The 21,887-nt window shown below is 40.5% G+C and overlaps 1 protein-coding gene across 1 annotated transcript in view; it reads left to right on the top strand.

Annotated features, from left to right (window-relative positions):
• Window positions 1-21,887, top strand: part of DDX55 (DEAD-box helicase 55) — a 584,207-nt gene that overhangs the window by 314,194 nt on the left and 248,126 nt on the right. The window contains exons 7-8 of the mRNA XM_044068554.1: window positions 3,853-4,042; window positions 17,777-17,859. Of these exons, the coding sequence (XP_043924489.1) occupies window positions 3,853-4,042; window positions 17,777-17,859 (273 nt within the window). The remainder of the gene's footprint in view (window positions 1-3,852; window positions 4,043-17,776; window positions 17,860-21,887) is intronic.

Raw genomic sequence — 21,887 nt, 5'->3', positions numbered from 1 at the left:
AATTCCCAATTATTTACATACTCCCTCTTGCTCAAGATCTTTTATATCATAATCTTGTCCCGAACTGATGTAACTGATGTTTTCTTGGTGCTGCAGTTTTCCTGCTTTAAAGGTTGCTTTTGCACATTTATCAAGACTAAATGAATTTCTTTTATCATCTAAAAAAGTTTTGAGAACTTGAAGTTATACTTTCAGTTCCTCACCTGATGACCTATACAGTTTCAAATCATCGACAAAAAGATAAGTCTTTACCCTTTGTTGTTTTGTAGGAGACAAATTATAGCCATGGCCTAAGCTGTCAAGTAGACAGCTTAATGGGTTAAGGGCAAGACAGAATAGCAGTGGTGACAGAGTCACCCTGGAATATCCCCCTTTGAATTTTTATTCCTTGGATAATAATTTGTCCTTTATCCTGGCTTAATTGCAAAGCGGTCTGCCACTGTTTCATGGTCACTGTAATGTAGTCAATCAATGTAGGGTGTATCTTATACAGTTTTAAGCACTCTTTTATTCATGAATGTGGGATGCTATCAGATGCTTTTTTGTAGTCAATCCATGCCATACTTTGATTTTTTCCCCTTTTTACACTTCTCCGTTATGACTTTATTTAACAACAAATGATGCTTTGTTCCATATGACTTTCTTTTATTGCCCTTTTGTTCTATTGCCATAATTGAGTTTTCTTCTTAATGACTATAAACTCTGTCTGCATCAATTCCAGTGTATAGTGTATATGTCATCGGAAGGCAAGTTATTGGTCTATAATTTTTAGGGTAGCTTGCAGGTTCACTCTTAAGTAGGAGCATTGTTTTTCCTGTTATTAGCCAGGTTGGTGTCTGTTCGATAGTTCTTACTCATGGCTAAATCTATGTCCAAAGATGTTAATACTTTTAACCAGAAATTAGGTACTGCATCTGGGCCTGGGGCTTTCCAATTAAAGGCTTTTCTTAATTTTGTTTCAATCTCTCTGGCTGTTACTTCAACCCATTTCATATCCTGTACCTTTAAACTTCTTATGATATGTACCACAGTATCTTCATAAATACATATCCAAAGTATATCTATTTCTTCTTTTTTGGTGGTCTTTCAGTTTCTTTTACCTTGCTTCCCAATTCTCTATAACACTTTTTTGGATCATCAGTAAATTGCTTAATTTGTACTTTTTCTTTATATTTGTCTTCTTCTAAGTTTTTCCGCCTTTGCAGAAATTTTTAGTTTATTTGCAATAGTGCATGATAGATCCTGATCTGTTCTAATACTGCTCATTGCGTTTATCACATCTTTCTTTCTATGTATTTTTGTTGATCTGTTTCCTCTTCTATACTTTTCTAACAGTACCTCCTCTTGTCTTAATTGCTTTATAGTTTTCTGTATTTGATACTTCCATGTTGGTATTCGATTTCTCCCCTTCCTTTCCTTCACTACCCTGTGTTCTTTTGGTAGAACTTTATCAATTTATTAATTTAGCTGCACAGTAATATATCTTGTTTACTTCTCATATCACATGGATCTCTATGAACAGTTCTAATTACTATGTTCATTTGTTTTATCAAACTTCTGACTTTTTGGGTTTTATTGACCTTCTGTAGTTTATTTCTTTAATTGATCTTAATATGTCTATCCCTGTTAAATCAAGCAACTTTTCTCCTGGCTCCTTTTCTTCTAAACTGAGGGCACATTTTTTTGTTTTCCATTTCCTGTGGGCATTCTATAGAAAGTTCTATACCATCTTCCTGTGGCACATTCTCCAATTTCATCCTGTGCCATCCGTTGCTCTGTCATATGGGAACTCACTGGCCTATCACTTCTCAGCATTGACTGCGTTTGAGTTTCCACAGTTTTCCTGCTCCTTCCCTTAATCTAGCTTCAAGTGAACATTTATACTGGTTTCCTGTGGAAGGCCCCAAAATATCTTCATATGGCCATCTGACCAATTGCTTCCCGTTCCACTGGTTTCCCCTTAATTTGGATGCCCATTGCTCTATCCTGTTGTGGTGCTTTCTGAATTAGATTTTCTACACTGACTCCTTCACTTTACAGGTACTCCATAACCTCAGTTTCTATTTCTTTAACTTCTCCATTATTAATCTCCTTTTCCCCTTTGTCTTCTTATTTTTTGTGTTGTAACGTTTTCCATGTCTGGATTCCTTTGCCTGTATTTCTCTTCAAATATCTTTGGTGCTGCTGTTTTTGTGTTGATTAGTTTTGCTTTTTCATTTGCATAGGTATTACACCATATTAAATCTCTTTTTCTTTCCCATGTTCATATTTCTTCTTCAGATGTCTCCTGATCTTCCTGTTTCTCTTTACTTTGGGGACTTGTTCCATCATGCTGTGATGTAACCTGTGTTAGACCTTCTACACCAAGTCCTTCACTTGGCAGGCACTCCATAACTTCAGCATCTATTTTTTAACTTCTACTTTACTAATCTTCTTTTCTGCATTCCCTCTTTGTGATATTATTTTTTTAATGTGAAATTTTCCATATCTGGATGCTTTTGCCTGTACTTTTCTTTGAATATCTTTGGGGTTGCCTTCTTTATATTGCTTAATTTGGCTTTCACGTTTGCATAAATATTGCACTATATCAAATCTCTCTTTCTTTCCCATGTCCATATTTCTTTTTTATACTTTTCAAAAATCTCTAGGTTTTGTTGTTTATATTTTCACACTTCCTCAGATGCTTCTTTTTCCAAACAGATCAAAGTTTCTTGGTCTATATACTGTTTTTCAAAAATCTGTTGTATTAACAAATGCACATTTTTATTTGAGGCTTCTGACAGTTTTTCTTGTGGATGTATTTTTCTTTCCTCTAAATTCTCTCTTAATCTGTGTGTATATCTTGCGTCTGGAAATTGTGATCATTTTGCATAATAGCAACAATACATAATTTATTTCTTATCCTCAATAGTCCACTCTGTCGTCTTTATGGCTCTTCTTTGGTCCTTCAGTTTTTGTGATTTTTGTGGACTGCTACTTCCTTCTACAACAGGGGGGCCATCCTCCCCCTGGGCCTGGCCTGGCCCTATTGTAGGAATGTTTCCATATTTTGATGATTCTACACTGTGATTTTTTTCCAGTCCTGGCACCAGTGTGCCTTCCAGGATTGGGCACTTTTTTATCCTGGATCTTGTGCGCCCAGCTATCTTTTTTAATTTTTGACCTGCTTCTGTCCATGATGTATGCTATATAAATACATTCTATATATCAGTGTCATCTTGATGAAATTTTGTGAAAAAACAGGGTCTACCTTGTGAAGGTACTCACCAAGACTTGAGGATGAATTCATTTTAGGCAATACTACTCTCCTTTGCTTGCTGACTTGTCTCTCCATTCGGACTCCTAATTTTGTCCTTTGTGTAGCTGAAGATTGGCACTAAGGTTGCTTCATGTGTAGAGGAATGCACATATCTAAGTAATTTTTCATGGTTTTGTAGGTTTCATCCAGTCAGTTGTGAGGAGAAGAAAATGGACTGTTATACACTGCAGAATGGGAAGAGCTCAGCAGTTTAGAAGTACAACCACAGTCTTTTATTTAATTTTCAAATATTTACCTGTACTATATGGGGTGATATATGCAGGGCATGCAGACAGATCACTCCTAGCTGTCTATTTGCTCAGTCAGCATATTTCCCAGAGTCGTATGAGTGGCTTGTAGAAATGTCTAGGTGGCTTGTGGCTTTAAAGCTGATCTCAAGGTACATGATACAGTCAGTTTGTGCTTCTGTAGTGCAATCTGTTAAGCATTTTTGTTGGGGGGTGTAGTTTACATTGGCCTTTGACTTGTTAGTTTTAAATGTTTAAGTGTAAACTCTGTTGTAGGTGTGCACTGATTTAATTTCACTGTTTCAGTTTGAATACCATCCTGGGATATTTGCCAAAGCAGAGGAGAACAGGGTTGTTTTCAGCTACTCAGACTCAAGAAGTAGAGAACCTGGTCCGAGCAGGTTTACGTAATCCTGTCAGGATCACAGTGAAGGAAAAAGGAGTGTCAGCAAGCAACACACAGAAAACTCCTGCAAGGCTGCAGAATTATTACATGGCAAGTTGCATTGTTTTTAATGTACAGTGTGCCGCTTTTGTGTTGTGACATAGATTCTGAAATCTGTACTCTATTCCAAACTTCTCTGCCTTTGGTATTGTCCACAGAAAATGTTTGATCACATTACTGCGATCAGTACTGGGAAGTTACAAGTACAGCGTAGACACAGCAGTCATTTCTTTCACGTTTCATTTTTGTAAAACAATGTTCTCTTACAGCAGTTGCTTTAATGTACTAATTGTAGTTTGGCACTGTTTTTCTCTCCTGGTCGTAATTACTAGTAAATTATTGAGAGTGTTTCCAGCTTTACCCCCTGATCAGTATACCTTTAGAACTGTATAATGTAATACATGTCCATCTTAGTCACAGAAAACTGTACTAGTTTGATTTTTAATGCATCTGTTTTAGTCCTTAATGTCTTGGCTGAATTATAAAGACTGAGTTATTTGTCATTTTGGAAAGGATGCAAGATGTTTAACTTGCTTTTATGCTGAGTTTTGTATTATTGATTTATTTTTACTGTGAACTGGGTTTGGCTGAAAATCGTGTTATAAATCAGTTAATGTGCCAACTTAATAAATACATAACTCAGTACAGCACAGGGTGTTAAACCTCTGAGTTTTGCTATGTAGTTACAGCCAGTAAAATCTGTATTTCATTCTCTCAGTATTGCTTTGCAAATTGTGCAAGTGTAAGAAAGTTACTTTTTCAAACCAGAGTTCCCAGATCATCCTGACAGCAGAAATTTGTGGCTGACGGATTTTGCCTATATGCCATAGATGCATTGTATTGGCAGTAGCAGAGGTGCCTAAAGCACCTGACTACCACATATGTTTGCTTTACACAAAGTAGTTTTTTTTTTAACTTTTAATTAGGTAATATGTGGAACAATGGTTCAAGATGAGATATAAAGAATTCTTACATGTCATGAAGCAACTCATACGTGCTGGGATTAAAAGGGGTCTGCTTTATTACATTAGTATCAGCCTTGTTGTACCAGCACCCTATTTGAACTTTAACTAGTGGACAGAAGTCAACATGGTCTTGCAAAAGAGCAATGGTACCACCTTATCATTGAAGCTGTGCCCCCTCCCTCACATCACCCTGCCCCTAAATATACTTCTTCTGAGGTTACATCAACTCAAGGAAAAGGAAATAATAGTATTCCCTTTTCTCTAAGTTGATGCTCCCTTAAAGGCAGTATGCCAAAGCACCTCCATTAGAAATCGTGGTTAAAATAATATGACAAAGAGTTCTATATTAGCAACAGTCTCATAGTAACAAAAATAAGTGGCTGAGCACAAAAGTAACCTTTATCTGCATTACATATAGTAAACATGAATATCGTAATTATAGTAGCCCACAAGACCTAAATTCAGAGTAGCAAAGGCAAGGGAAAAGGGAGCATTAAAAAAGTGTTATACTAGGGCGGTGCAGCAGTTAGCATTGTCACCTCACAGCAAGAGATTCTGTTCAATTCTCAGCTGGGATACCTTCTGTGTGGAGTCTGCATGTCCTCCCTCCATTTGCGTGGGTCTCTGGGTGCTCTGGTTTCCTCCCGCACTCTAAAGACCTGCGTCTGGAGCATTTCTCCCCAGGCCTTAACTGAAAATGGGCTCTGTCCCATTTGGACTTTCCCAGTAAACAAATGTTAAATAAAAAAAATAAAATAAAAAAAATAGTTCATAGGAGTATATATGCCTAAGTACACACGGTGGAAAAACTGGGATGCTAAGCATATAACAAAGATTGAGAACACATCTGACACAGATATCCTTCAGAAGGGTCTTATAGAAACGGATAACTGGTGCCAGAGCCATGGCCTAAAGTTAAACGCCAAAAAATGCATAGTCATACCCTTCGGGAAAAACAAGGTTACCCCTAGCTACCATATAGGCGGCAATCCACTAAGCACAGAATAGGTTATCAGGGATCTGGGGACCCAGGTTGACAGTAACCTTTCGTTTGACACTCACGTTGCCAAAGTAGTTAGGAAGACCTTCTACATTGCCCACCTGATCATGAAGGGATTCACATCTAGATCAAGGGAGGTCATCGTCCCCCTGTACTCATTCATCAGACCAATGATTGAGTACAATGCCCCATTCGGAATGTATCTGACACGACACCTGCAGCAACTGGAAAGGCCCCAAAAGTTCCTCACCAAAAGGATAAAGGGTCTCAAAAATATGTCTTATGCTGCCCGACTGAAGGAACTCCAGCTCTATTCAGTTGCTTACCGTCTACTCAGAGGTGACCTGTGCCTGACATACAAGGCCATGTCCAACCCGGAATTGATGAACATGCTTCACCTCAAAAAGTCTAGATCCCTCAGAACTACAAGGGCGGGAGACTTAAACCTTGACACGGTTATTAATAGGACGTGCTGGAGGAACAGATTCATCACCCAGAGACTCCCTATGCTGTGGAACAAAATCCCGGTACATGTGAGGCAGAGCACCTCGCTGGCTTTGTTCAAGAGAAATCTTGACCAATGGATGGGAGATCGCAGATATACCCCAGGGATTATCTCAGTGTCACTGCTTGACAGAGGCACAGCAAATTAATGGGCATAGTATCCTTCAAACTAATGGGGTGGCAAAAGCCACAAAACTCTGGGCTAGGCTTATAAATGCCCTTGGGCAGATAGCCTAGTATGAACCTATGAACCTATATAATAAGCATGCCGTTAGGAAAATAATGAAAAAATATATGTAGAATACATATTAAACATGGAAACAAAGTCAAACAGAGCAGGTAAAAGCTGGTTCAATAACAGATTCAAAAGCAGCAAGTAAAACAAAAGAACCAGCTAACACAGCACTGTCTGAAACACTTGTTTAATTCAAAAATAAAAAGATAATAATATAATAGATGAGTGCTTTCACATCAAAGGTGCTTCATCAGATCTAAAAACTAACAAACAGTGCTTAAATACAGTCAGGAAAGTTCAAAATCACCTGGTCAACTGATGTGACTGCAGCAAAGGTTTTAAAGCTATATATTCATTTAGTCCTTTCTCTTTGTCAGATTGTAAAATTAACATCCATTTAACTTCTAAGCATTCCGTTTTTGTCTTAATATCACCTTCTCTGGCTCCTACATTCAGTAATTCCAAAACTAAAGACTTAAGTGTACAATACCAGTGTTACAAATATGTTTATATAAAGCATTCCTACTGTCACATCTGCGTATTTCATATAAATGTTCCTGATACGATTCTTCAACATTCGATTTGTCTTACCAATATAGTAACATCCACATTGATCACAAACAGCCAAATAGACCAGGTTGCTAGTAGTACAATCAGCATAAAAGCTGAATTTAAATGTACGTCCAGTAACAGAATGTGTAAAGGTATCATCAGTTTTAATGTACTTGCACATGTTACATAATCTGCATGGATGTGTTCCTTTCCTAACTGAAATACAGGGTCTGTTGCTCGCCAGAGGTTTGTAACAAATTAGTTTCTTAATGAACTATTATTTCTAAAGCAAAAGTGTGGAGCTTCACCAAGGAAGTCCCTGCATTTGGCATTAGTAGTCAAAATATGCCAGTGCTTCCTAATGATGTCGCACATAGGTTGGATGTCATTTGAACAGGTAACACACATTCTAAAACCATTTCTGTTGTGATTGTCTTGCCACAGAGTCAACACTGTAGTTAGAGAAAGAGTCTAGCCGAATCATTTCTTTGTGACAGAACCTCGCAATGCCCAATCCCTATCTCATGTTCAGAGTACCCCCTCGAGAGAAAATTCTCACTCAAGGTATCAGAAGAGGAAAGCGTATTCTCATCATTTCCTTCAGTCTTGCAGCACATTACACTTTACATACTTGGGGTACATACTCTGGTAGTGCAGTGTGTTAACTGTCTTGCAAAATTTACTGTAGAGTTGAGTATCAAAACCATCAGGGGTATTCAAGACACAAATATTAAGAAGATCTATCAAGGTGTGGGAATGCTGAAATGTGAACTTTAAAAAAAATCAGTAGTCTGACTGTAAATAGTCCACAGACTCATTCAGGGTCTCTGTTGAGCCAGTCCACACAAAGAACACATCATCCACAAAGCGTACATAATGTGAGATATACTGGAAAAAGAAGTTACTTCTGTCTAAAACATAAGGAGACTCCCAGTATGTGAGTACCATGTTGGCATAACTGTTTGCACACATGGTGCCCATGGCTGCCTCGAATTCTGATGGTAATAGCTGTCATGAAATATGAAAACATTATTACTAAGTATAATGGCAAGCATTGAACATATCAAGTGTATCTGACCTGTGGAATATTCAGAGTTCTTAGACAAAAACAGCCTAACAAAGTCAAGTTCCTATCTCATTAGGAATTATGATGAAAAATTACACTACATCCATGGTAACCAATATAACACCGTTCATATTATTTCTGCTGCAAGACCAATCAAACAGTTGCATCAGTACAGTATTTGTCTTATCAATAATAGGACGTAACTGCTTTTCAACATAGATCAACAAAGGTTCAGTCACCCATCCATGGCCCTAGATAGTGGGTCTCATGGGTGGGTTACTCAAACATTTATGAATCTTAGGAAGGCCGTAGAGAATTGGAATAGTAGGAAATTCAACCATAAAATAATCATACAAATCTCTGCTTGCTACACCTTCCATTAACAGTTCATGAATGCTGTTATATACATTCTGAATAACCTTAGCAACGTCACTTTTATAGCATTCAGTATAAGTATCAGCATCATTTAGCATTAGATACATACTTTCAAGATATTTGGCAATATCCATAAGCACAATGGCACCACCTTTATCTGCAGGGCGCACTTAAACATGCTAATTTGAAATCAACTCAAAAAGAGCTTTAAACCTAATGTCAGTAAGGTTATGGAACATCCTATGATGTTTCTGTCTCATGAACTCATAAATGTCACGTTCATATAGTTTTATAAATGTCACGTTCATATAGTTTTAAGAATGCCTCAGTCAAAGGAGAATTGATCAGAACAAACTAGCTAGGCTTCCTAAAGCCATTATGCTAATAAACATTTATTCAAAGAATCCTTAGCGAGATCTTACAAACAAACAGTCTTAAGTCAGTGAGGACTTCATGTAAGGTTGAGCCTCTAGCAGGAATGAAAGAAAGACCCTTATTGAGTACCTCATACTGTTCATTACAGAGTTCCCAGGAAGATATATTAACCACTAGGCTCATGGAATCTTGCTCTTCACAGCTGGCCCTAGTTCCTGTTGCCCTGACACCTGTAGTCTCTTTCGACCACATCTGTTCTGACTGTGTGCGTGCCCTCTCCCCTGTTGTCTGTTCATTTTCACCAGTTCGGGTAGTTGTAGCTCTAAAAAGGGGGGGGGGGCAACTGACTGTAAATTTGAACTAGCAGAACTAGATTCTCTGGCTTGCAATATGTCCTGGATATCACAACCAGGACTGTCTTAGATGCTGCAGTCTCACTTATTCCAATGGAAATTGTCTGACAAGGTGGATTATTTTCAGAGTACAATGCTGAACCAGTCGCACTGTCAGACTAGGAGGCAGGAGCAGTTTCCTTCCTGTTAAAGGGTTCATTGTCAGGCTCTGTACCATCAACACGTAACACTTCATCAACTCTGTCAAGTAAGCAGAATTAGAGTCCTTACCATTCAGAACACCTCCTGATGAGTGTGAACTAGGTGTCGAACGTTTATCTGTTTTCGGCCACGAAAAAACATGGCCATCTCGAAAATCTGCCATATCCCTGGCCAGTTTCTTCCTTTTGAACTCTTGCAGACATTTCTCATATGAAGCAATATCAACAAATAGGTCATTAACCTCATGCCTGCAGGATGCTAAGACATAAGTCATTAATTCTATCAATTTCTTTCCTAATGTCTCCAAGAACAGAAGCCTCATTCGGTTGAAAGAATCTCAGCAGAAGCTTAATATAATTAAAGCTGAGTTCATGGTTTAGTGTCTGCCATTCGCTCAGCAATGAGGGATGTATGTGTTGCCATATGTAGGCATCCTTAACACCCTCAGGCCCCTCGGAACAACTTTATGGTGTAAGCATGACGCTAAGTGCAGTCTTTGCCACTTCAGCCTTTTGGATTTAAACAAATTATTCTCTAAACCTCTGAAAATGTCCTTAAACTTCTGCGACTCAGAAGAAGAGTGCTGCAGTTCCAAAACAACATCTCCAAAATTAGAGAGAAGTAAAGGATTGCCAGTGACCTGTAATACTCATCCTAGACGGTCAGTGATAGCCACAACCACAGTTCCACTGGAGCTGTAATCAAGCTAGATTATCCTTCCTTCAGCCGTGCCCTTAAAAAGTGGATACAGTTTCAGAAAATGTGAGTTGATTTTGTCCTGACCTCTGTTCCCTCGCTATATGAAACTACCAAACTCTAGTATCAAATGGTATCCTGAATGAATGATGAAGTCCATAGTATTGTGCAGGGGCAATTGGTGTCATTATTTTCAACATATCAGTGTTGGAAAACATTTTATTTAAAAACCTCAGTTCTACAAGATTACTGCATGCCTAATATTAAATTTTCATACTGGGAAACCTCTCAAAAATGATTTTTTTTTGTTTCAAGAAAATACCTTCTTATTTTTATACTTGTTACTTTTGCAACAGTGGTACTAACGTTTACTGAGCACAGGAAGAATGCAGATTTTAAGTTTTTTTGTAGCATCATCATTTTTAAATGTTCAATAATATTTCCCAGTTATAAAATTGAAGGCTAACAAGTGATAGCAGACATCTTTGCTCTGGTCAGGTAGTGTGAAGTAATGTTGAAGTTCTCACTCTGTACCTGATTTAATAATTACCTGCAGGTAGCATCTTTACACAAAATTCTTATGTCTGTACACACTTGAAAAACTACAGAACACACATGTTTTTAGTCTGCTTTCAAAGTCCTTCTCAGTACTGGTACTGTTGATTAAAATGTGTGATATCCAGATGAACTGTGGTGCTTTGCATATTCAGCTTCCAAAGCATCACTGGCAGCTTGCATAGAAGATTAAGGTTGTATGTTAATAAGCTTCAGTCTTTAATTCAGTTAGATTCCCTTAGCCTTCATTAACTTGCTGTTGTCACTCTAGAGTAAGTTGCTTACCAGAATGTGCTCCCTCTGAGTCTAAAAATGTTCTATATGAAATATTGCTTCAGAAAGCCTTCTATCATTGTAAAAGCAGAATTTCCCTTTGGGGTACCATCTTGAGTTTTGTGGGTAGGAAGATGAGGGAGGCTTTATTATTGCTTTGATACTTCTTCGTCTGAGCAACAGGTGGGCAAGGTCCTTACATCTTGCTTGTTGCATTCTGTTTACTGCAGAGTTGCAGAGTGAGAGCAGCTAGTAAATGAAGTGTTTCTTTTAGTAATTTGAAGGATATACATTGGCATCATTATTCAAGATGTCTCCTGGAAACATTCACTAACTCACAGCTATTTGACAGCATGGGAAAAGCCTTGATCGAAACCCAGATCAGTACCACTGAGTGGCCCTGTTGTCTCAGGAGCTGGCAAAGCAGGATGGTAGTCTGTGGCTGACCAGTTGCTCACACATCCTGGGGAAAGGGATGCACCCTGACATGTTGTGTGAGCTGGCTTCTAGCAGAGGAAGTAGTGTGTGGGCTGAGGCATCTAAGCTCACCAAGATATGTATTGTAGCCACATTTGGTAGTTGCATTGGAACATCATTTTGAGAGACCATAGACACCAAGCTGTCATGGGATACACTGTTAGAAAAGAAAAAAAAATCTCTTTACCAGATTGATGGCCTCCTCGTAGCTATGCTTTTTTTCCATAATGCTGAGGTGGCTGAAGAGAGCAGGTTGCTGTAAAGGATAATTACCAGTAGAGATTGAGATGTCCCTTACAGGATCGGGTGGGAGGCAAGCAGGTTAAAACTGGTGAGGAATGAATGGATGATGGAACATCTGGAGTCAGTGAGTACAAAGCCAATACGCATCAAGGAAAAAAAACTCACTCACTTCACATGAACAGTTGAACACCCGGGGCTGAAAACAAGGTAGATAGTGTGTCTACTGTCACCATCTCTGTCTAGTCCGTGCCACTCTCCTACCTTCTTCGACACTCATATATGCTTGCTACAGGTCTTTTCTCAAAGAAACCATCCACCTTTTTGCTGGATGCCCTCATTTCCTCTCCCCTTCTTGCTGTCTGTCCCAAATCGTCTTCTGCTTTTCTGCACATTTGTCCCAACCAGCATAATCTGTTCTGTTTGACTTTCTCTGCAATTGGAGCTACTTTGGCTTCTGCTTTTATGTCCTTATTTCTTTGTCTGTCCCATAGTGTGCATTCTACCAGCTGTCTCGGCTACTTCATCTCCATCACCTCTAGCTTCCCCAACTGCTCTGTCTTTGCTGCCCAGATTTCTGTGCCATGCAGTAATACTGATCGCACCACTGTTTTGTACGCCTTACTCTTTCAGCTTCTTTGGCATATTTCTGTTATACACTACACCTGACACACACTACCAGTTGACTGCAGCCCCTCTTATTCTAGCTTTGACTTCCTCATTCAGACTTTCCTTCTCCTCAGCCACCCCTCCCAGATACTTGAAGCTGTTAATCTGTTCTACCATTTTCTCTTCTATCTCATTTCTTAGCTTCTTCTGATTTCCCAATTTGTTGCTATTACAATGATCTTATCTGAACTTGGTTTCATCCCATATGCCTTCAGTTTTGCATTCCATTCCACTGTCCTTTGCTGAAGTTCTTGCTTAGAATTTACCTGTAATGCCAAATCACCTGCATGCAGCAACTTTGTTAAACTGCCCCCAACAATCTGTTTGCAAATGTAGTCCATCACCTCTGTGAAACTGAACACCGTTCTTACTTGAGTCAATGGGTTCTTGTACATAGCCTGCACTAATTTTACCATGTTTCTGGGACACTGAACCACCTCAAGACTACTCATATCAGATGTCCGTCATGTTTCACTGTTGCAGTCATCACCTGTGGGTTATCCTGCTGTGATAGCCCTTGGCCAACCCAAATACTAGAGTCAATGTATTTCTGCGTCAGCTGCTGTCACTTGCTGCCTGACGTCAGGTCCTCAGTGCTGTAAAGGAGAGCAGCCGACACCATTACATCAGTCTTTCTTGCCGTGGAGTCCATAGCAGAAGCAGTTCGCAAGTGTGCCAGTCGGTCACTACCAGAGTTTTGATTTACAGCTGAAAACATCTAAAGCTAAGCACCCCACTGGGGATCTTTTTTTTTTCCTTGCACTAACCGATGTCCGAAAAAGTTAACAATTGTCTCGCCTGTGGAAAGCAAATACCACACTGAGACATCCACTCATACCACATCACTTGTTTAGGCCCAGATCACGATGTCCCCCATTGCCGGTTCTGTGCCCTCTTTAATGTAAGAACCATTCGGCGTAGAGCTCTTATTGTAGCTGGGTATTTACGTCTTCCATCTTCGCATTATGAAATGGCGCCAGTTAGCCAGCCATTCATAGACATTCCGAAGACACGTAAGGCTATAAATAGAGACAGACCACACAAGGCCAAGCCTTCCGACGATTCTACCGCTAAGCAGGTGGTCAGTTCTCCAGAATTCAGTGAGGCGCTTTTGCAGCCCCTGATGCCCGATTCAATACCTTTGCAGGCCTCTACTGAGTCCCTTTTGGACTCCGGTATGCCTCAAAAATCTTCTTAGTCTTCCGAGCCTTTGGTTGTCTCTGCCTTGGTTGGGTCTGGAGCTGTGACGCAGGCACTGGCTTCTGAGGAGGCCTTTCGCGCTACCAATTTCAGACAAAAACCTACCACCTCTCTCCTTAGCTTTGGCAATCCTCCCACAGGTGATGACTGCAACAGTGAAACATGAAAAACATAGTACAGTTGTGTACACTTACCATAAATGTAGATGTTCGAGTGTATTCACTGTTGCAGTCCTGGTTTCCCACCCTCCTCCTCCCTTATATCTTCTTTTTTTTTAGGGAGACATACGTTTCAAAAGGTGGATTTTAGCCACCAGGACCACTTTACCATATTTACTTGGGCCTCGGACGGGTTAGGGCAAGAAAATCTGATGTAATGGCATCGGCTGATCACCTTTATAGCAATGACAACCTGACGTCAGGCAGCAAGTGACATCAGCTTACGCAGAAAAACATTGACTGGTATTTGGGCTGGCCAAGGGCTACCACAGCAGGGATGACCCACATGTGATGACTGCAACAGTGAATACACTCAAACATCTACATATATGGTAAGTGTACACAACTGTACTTTTTCTTGGAAACTTGTCATATGCTTTCTCCAAGTTTAGGAATGCTCAGTTGGACACTTTTCTCATTTCTAGCTTATTCGCAAGTATCTGTCTCTCTGTAAATGCATCCCGATCTGAATCTGAACTGCTCATCTTCCATCTTAGTTTCTACTACTCTGTGTTTTCATTTATCAGTCACCTTCTCCAGAACTTTCATGCAGTGTGACAGGAGTTTGATACCTCTGTACTGCCCAGATTTGTGAATGTCCCCTTTATTCTTGTATAAAGGCACCAGTATGCTTATTCTCCAGTCATCAGGGAGACGTCTTTCTCTCCACACTGCTCTGAGTACCCTGAGGAGCTGTTTCTCCCCCTGTCTCACCCAGCATCTTTATCATATCTGCTGTGACTTTATTTGAGCCTGCTGCTTTCCCTGACTTCATTTTCCTTAGTGCTGTTTTTAATTCTTCTATGGTGAGCTCCTCCTCTTCGCTCATCATAGGCTATATCTAAGACGGTACATCTTCTGGTGGGTTTTCCTCCTTCAGAAGCTGCTGAAAGTACTCCTTCATTTGCTTTGATGTTCTGTAGACTGGTAAGCAAGGTGTTGCTGGCATCACTTTTGAAGGGCGCCTGACTATCTTTTTTATCTTTCTGTCTTTGCCTAGCAGCCTGATATAGTTTCTTTGTGCCTTCTACTGAGTTACTTTCCAGACACTGGTGAAGTGCTTTTGATGCCTTGTTCTTTGCTATTGCAACTCGTTTCTTGACTTCTTTGTTAGCCAACCAGTATTCTTTCTTAGCCTGGTTCATTTTTTTCTATATTCCACTTTTTCCTTCACTCCTACTTTCTTTTGATGATTTCTAGACTTCTGCATTCTAGCACCAGCTTTACTTATTTACCTTCTTTCTGTGTCTAGCTCAGCTGCATATCTGTTCTGTAGTCCTTACACATTTTGTTTTGAGGTGCTGCCATTGTTCTTCAACTCAGCTTGTTTCCTCTTGTTAAGATAGGTGCTAGAGCCTTGAGTAATTCATTGAACTGTTGTGCTTTTTCTCCATTCAACTTCCAGGTCTTCAGCCTGATCTCTGTTGACCTAAGAGTCTTCTCTAACCACTGCTTGCAGCTGATTGTGGCAACCAGTAGTTTATGCTGTGTGCTGACTGTTTTACTGGGAATGACTTTGTAGTCGCTGATTCTACCCTGTGCCCTTTCCTTACTTTGAGGAAGTCTACTTGAGTTGCATGTTGGCCACTTTTGTATGTGATCTTGTGCCTGTTTCTCTTTCTGAACCATGTGTTGGCTACTTTAAAGCCATTTGCCAGACAGATGTCTAGAATAGCCTCTCCTTTATTCCTTTTGCCCCACCCATGTGGACCCAGGCAGTCCTCATATTCTGTTCTCTCTCTCCCTGTATGTGCATTCAGGTGACCCATTATCAACAAGAATTCATGTTATTGTGCTTTATCTAGTAGGTCCTGCAGCTGCTGTCTGAATGCATTCTTTTCCTCACTGTCACAAACTGGCTGTTTCTCCTGGGTGTAGGCTGAGATTATGAATAGTGCCCTATCTTTAAATTGGAGGATTGTCATGAGTTTGTCACTAATTCTAACATCCCTCACTGCCTTTTAAAGCTTGTCCTTTACCACAATTCTCACATCGTTTCTAGCCTGTTCTCCTCTTGGGTAGTAGATTCTGGATACCAAACCAAGTGACTTTGCTGGACTGCCATTCCATATTGTCTCCTGGATACATAGGATGTCCAGCCTCCTCCTTACCATTACCTTCTCCGTGCTATATTTTCTAGTAATCTCTGTTCCAAAGAAAGTAATCAATGTGTTTAATCTTATCAGTATGAACTGCAACTTGTGAATATGTTTTTTTTTTCTTTCTAACTTATAATAGCTGTCCAAATATTTGCAGTATGTATGAATGTGTACACTGTATGCGCTGAAGCTGACTTTTTACTCTGTTAATGTATCATTCTTCTGTAATGGGCTTTATAACAACTTTATTTAACAGCAATGTGGAGCTTTTCTCCCTGGACTTGAAAATGGGATGATATCCCAGTCGGACTTTTTTGGTAAAAAAAATGTCAAGTAAAAGTAAAATGTCATCCACTTTCAAACTCTGTCATGTCAGTGAAATAACAGCAATTGTAGCAATTCTTAGTTTGTGTTTAGCTGGTTAATTCTTTTACATCCAGCTTTTATTCAAGAGACCTAGCCCAGGAGACCCAAGCTGGGCAACTGGATGCTGGCTGAGCTAGTAGCTTATTGACCCAGGGCTGCTGAGCTTTATGGCGGGCAAACACTGGCCAGTAAGGACACATACACCTCTCCTAACATCAGCATGAGTCTCTTGCATAAGTTGGAGTAGGCCGGGTCCTCAGTCACTTATCACACTGGCAAGTATCCATCCGTTTGGAGACATTAATCAACATGGCAAAATCACGCTGAACCATATTTTTACACTGTCAAGTGGCTAGCCCTGCAACAGCACTCAGTCTGTGATCCATGTTCTCCTGTCTTGAGGATACTGCACACGACAGTAACTGCCCAAAGCAGTTGGTCTGTGCAATTCTTCAACCTAAATGATGCCATCTGGAGTTTGTGCTGTTGCCCACAGCTCCATTCTTGCATTTCTTTTGGGATAAGGTTATTATCTTATTGATGCTGTATTTTATTGTTATAACTCAGAAAATGAGGACTGCTTTCGTTGCATAGTAATATTTCTTTAACTAGATCAGTGTTTGCAGTTTAATATATATATATATATATATATATATATATATATATATATATATATATATATATAGATCTAAGACACTTGCTCGAAAAAGCAAGTGTCCGAATCCATCGAAAGCGCTTTAATCGAAAAAGCGCTTCAGTTAAACTGTGAAAAAAAACAAAAACAAACCACTACACCCCCCCACTTAAATATTCTCACATCAAGGTCGCACTACAGTGGAGTAAAGGAATATTCCCTTACCCGCACTGCAGTGCGACCGGCACACCACTCACACATACCCAAAATTGCTGCTTCGATGAACAGCAATTTCGGGTATGTGTGAGCGTGAATTTGATTTTTGGTGAAAGTTAAATTCGCACAAGTGTCCGGGTTCCAAGTATATATATGTGTGTGTATATATATATACATATATATATATATATATATATACACATACACACACACACACACACACACACACACACACACACACACACACACACACACACACACACACACTGTTTTGTGTGGTTATTTTTAAATTATTGTTTTCAGTTTGATAAATGCATTAAGAAATTCCTGGGGTTTGCATTAGATACTCCCAATGCACAGTTAAAGGATAAAAGGCAGTCAGCATCTGACCCGATGTTAGTAGCTCACCTGTTTGTGTACTTGGTGTTCATTACTCACATGTAATGCTACAGTAAAGCAGTTGTCTATTTAGAACACTTTTTTTCTTTATTTTTTATTTTATTTTATTTTTATTAGACTTGCAGAGCAGATCAGAAGTTTAATCAGCTAGTGACCTTTCTTCGGCAGCACAAACAGGAAAAGCATCTCATTTTCTTCAGGTAATCTTTCAGACTGACTTGTTTTAATTAAAAAATCTGAATGTAAGTGAACACATGATAGTATGCATTTTACACACTAAATCAGATTTACTTTTCTAATGAGTTGCTACATTTGTTTTTGTTCTGTATAGTTTTTCATTTTGCTGCTCTTTCATGGAGCTTGGGATAAGGCACCTTTGCTGCCATTTAAACAGCAACATGTCAGCAGTTCCCTTGTTTATATGCAGCCTATGATGTGGGGTATATTGCTGTAGGGTTCTCAGCATTTTAAGTCCACTCTGAGTACTTTCATCCTATTTTATGTAGAAATGTTATTTTTCTTTTGTTTTCAGGGGATAAGGGTGGTGATGACAGCTTATAGAATATATACATACATTTTTCGATCTTGTACTGGCATTGTGTAAGAATGTCAAAGCCTTGACAGGTGTGTACAGTTTCCCACCCCTGTCAGGCTGTCTATGTGGGAGGTATCATAACTTCATAGTTGGATTCCAGCCAATTGGTCCAGTTGACTGTTGGAGAAGTAGCTAGTGCACTTCCCACTTCTTGCTTCCCCTGTTTGTTAGGGACAGAGTGGGAAGAACAGAGGTTAATTTTACAGGTCCCAATCTGCGTATCAATTATGTTTTTGAAGAAGAAGAAGAAGAGGAAAGGAAGCAGCTTTATTTGATATGGACAGGAATCTTACTCCATAGGTAATGGATATGCTGGGAGAGCTCTTGTTCTCACCAGCAGATTATTTTTATATTGTATCCCCCTAGAACATGGTGTTCTATTTTTTCAGTATCTTAAAATATCAAGCAGAACAGTGTCATTTGCTGCCCTGTAGGCCAGGCTGGTCCTTCCATGCAGAAGTCTGTTAAAAACAGAGGGGAGGAAAAGGGGTTTTAGTTTCTGGATCTCATACCTGAGATTTTCTTTGTCAGGAAACATTGAGATGTTCTTCATCTCACATTGCTGCAGTCCTAACACTTGGGTAGTCCGCTGTCCCTCGGTCGGCCCGAATATCAGAGTATAAGGCTGACGTCGGTCAGGGCGCACTTGACTGACATCAGAACGTCAGGGTACAAATGCGCATGACCGACGTCATATCCTCAGTCTTTTTTGCCGCATGGTCCGATGCAGAAGCAGTGTTGCAAGTGCCGTTCGGCGTTCTGAAATTTTTCGAATTCGGAGTTTCAGACCGAAGTCAGAGTTGGTTAAGTACCCCGTTGGGGAATATTTTGGTTTTTTCTTGCCTCAGTGGTTTACCGGATGTCAGAAAAGTGAATAACTGTATTTCTTGTGGGAAACAGATACCGCATAGGGATTACCATAATTTGTGTATACCTTGTTTGGGACCTGAGCACGGCGTTGTTGGGTGCCGCTTTTGTGCTAGGTTCAATAAACGCACTATAAAGCGGAGGTTGGATTGTGCCAGGTTGGTCTTTGGGAAGCGGTGCAATTACAAAATGCCGTCGGATGCTCCGACGCCAGCTTCCTCAAAGAAGCGCAAGGACAAGGCAGTTAAACCTAGGTTAGAGGAGTCCGAACCGGACGCCGGTTCTTTAGAGGCGTCAGTGGAACCGGTGGTTCCGACGGAGGCCTCTCTGGAGTCTCAGGGGGAAACTTTGATTTTACAGGATGTGGCCTCCCAGGAGGCAGGTCAGGTTGTAGGGGCTTCTCAGATTACTGTACTCCCCTCCCTTCCTAAGGGGTCTAGGCCCTCTCTTTCTGCTTCCAAGGCTTCTCCTAGAGGCAGGTCTGGTTTAGCTTCTGTGGGTGTCACTCCTAGTTCTTCAGGTTCTGTGCCCAAGAAGCACATGCTTAAAATGGCAGAAGATTTAATTACTTTAATTAGAGGCTCTATGCCCCCCCCGATAAAAGGCCTAGGATGGAACCAGTGTGGGGGGATTGGGAGCAGGCTTCGGATGTGTCTGAGTCTTCGGCTGAAGACTTACAGGAGTATGCTCATTATTCTGATTCTGATGTGGATGATTCTACTCCTTCAGCTTCTCCTCCTGAGGTTTTTTCTTTTTCAGAGACCCTTCACTCCATGAGAGAGCATTTTAAATGGGAAGGTCAGGACTTCTCTGATTCCAGGAAAAGGCTTAGGGAATTTTTGTTTTTACCCCAGCATAGGCCTTTGGCTATACCTCCTGTTCTAAATGTGGTGGAAGATGTATTTGCAGAGGCTTCTCTTAATCCTGATTCTTTGCCTCCTGCTCCTGTTAAACCTGATAGGTATTACAGGGTACCTGAAGCTCATAAGTATCTTTTAAAAGTCCTAGGGCAGACCCTGAAACTGTTAGCCAGGGGCCTAAGGGTGTTAAGGCTTCTGTTGTCAAGAATCCGGTTCCTGCAGATAAAGAGGCTAGGGCCTTGGATAGATGGGGAAAGAAAGTTTATACTTCTTCCACTCTAGCCATGAGAGCTTTGAATTGCCAGTTTCACATGTTGAAATATCAAAATTATCTCCTTTCACAGTTGAAATCTAAGGTTGATGCTCTGGCGGAAGGTATTGATTGTAAAGAGTTACAAGATTTAGTGCATGTTTCTGAACAGGTGGGTAAGCACTCTTTGCAATGTGGTTTTGATGCTGTACAGGCCTCGTCCAGGGTGGCTGCCACTGGGTCAGTTCTTCGCAGGCATGCCTGGCTGGGATCAAAATTTATCTGACCATGTTAAAACTAGGATTTTGGATGCCCCTTTGCAATCTGATGTCTTGTTTGGTTCTCCTGTTGAGGCAGTTTTAAAGAAAATGGAAGACAAGGCTAAGTCTATGCAGACTGTTAAAGAATTTTTACAGGTTCAGCCTCCGAAGTTTAGTAGAAATTGGCCTACTAAGGGGTGGACGTATCCTTCTTATGATTCCCAGTCTAGGGGTAGATCTAGACGTGGCAGGGGCAGAGGTCAGGGCTCTTTCAGGCCTAGGACAGGGAGTTCTCCTGCACAGTCTTCAGGTGAGGGCAGGGGTCACTCCTTTCGTAAACAAACCCAATGACCTACCTTTTCAGCTGCCAGAACCTTCTCGCCTGGCAGCACCTTTGGGAGGAAGGTTGGCACTTTTCAAAGAAAATTGGAGGTTGATTACCCAAGACAGATGGGTATTGGACATCATACATCACGGTTACAGGTTTTATTTCCATACCTTGCCTCCTTTCAAGGGCATGCCAGACATTCCTCCTCAGCAAAGAATAGAGGCTCACAAGCAAATTTCTCTGTTACTCCAAATAGGGGCCATACAGCCGGTTCCTATGCCAGAAAGAGGCCTAGGATTTTATTCTCGCCTGTTCCTTGTACCAAAAAAGGGGAACACGTGGAGACCAATTTTGGATTTATCTATCCTCAACACTTATCTGGAGATTCCCAAGTTCAAGATGTTGACGTTACAACAACTTTTACCTCTGCTGGGCAAGGATCACTGGATGGTAACTTTGGATCTCAAAGAGGCATATCTTCATGTTCCTATCAGACTAAGTTGCAGGAAGTATCTGCGTTTTCGGACTGGGACTTCTCACTATCAGTTCTCTGCATTGCCCTTTGGCTTATCTACTGCGCCCAGAGTATTTACGAAAGTTCTGGCTCCAGTGATAGCTTTCTTCAGGCTGAAAGGAATACAAATCTATCCTTATTTGGACGATTGCCTGATTCTGGCTCAAGGAAGGAAGAGCTTCTTCGTCATTTGGAATATGTGATAGCAGTGCTAAGATGCCTGGGGTATTCTGTGAACGAAATAAAGTCCAGTCTAGTACCCTCTCAAGACATGTGCTTTCTGGGTGTAAGACTGAATACAGCAACCCAGATGGCCTTTCTAACCCCGGACAAACAAAAGAATCTTTCCCTTTACTTCCATCATCTATCTCTTCAGTCCGGGCTGACTGCAAGGACAGTCCTTCAAGCCTTAGGGTTCATGGCATCTTGTATTCTGGTGCTTCCCAATGCCAAACTGCATATGAGGAAGTTGCAATGGTATCTCAAGAATGTATGGACACAGCACTGCCAGGATCTGGACACTGTCATTCCAATAATACCTTGCATTCAAAAGG

This window comes from Protopterus annectens, chromosome 4.part0 (genome assembly GCF_019279795.1).
Source record: "Protopterus annectens isolate FY-2018-M chromosome 4.part0, PAN1.0, whole genome shotgun sequence".
In the NCBI taxonomy this organism is placed as follows: domain Eukaryota; kingdom Metazoa; phylum Chordata; order Ceratodontiformes; family Protopteridae; genus Protopterus; species Protopterus annectens.
This window is presented reverse-complemented; position numbering and strand designations above follow the sequence as displayed.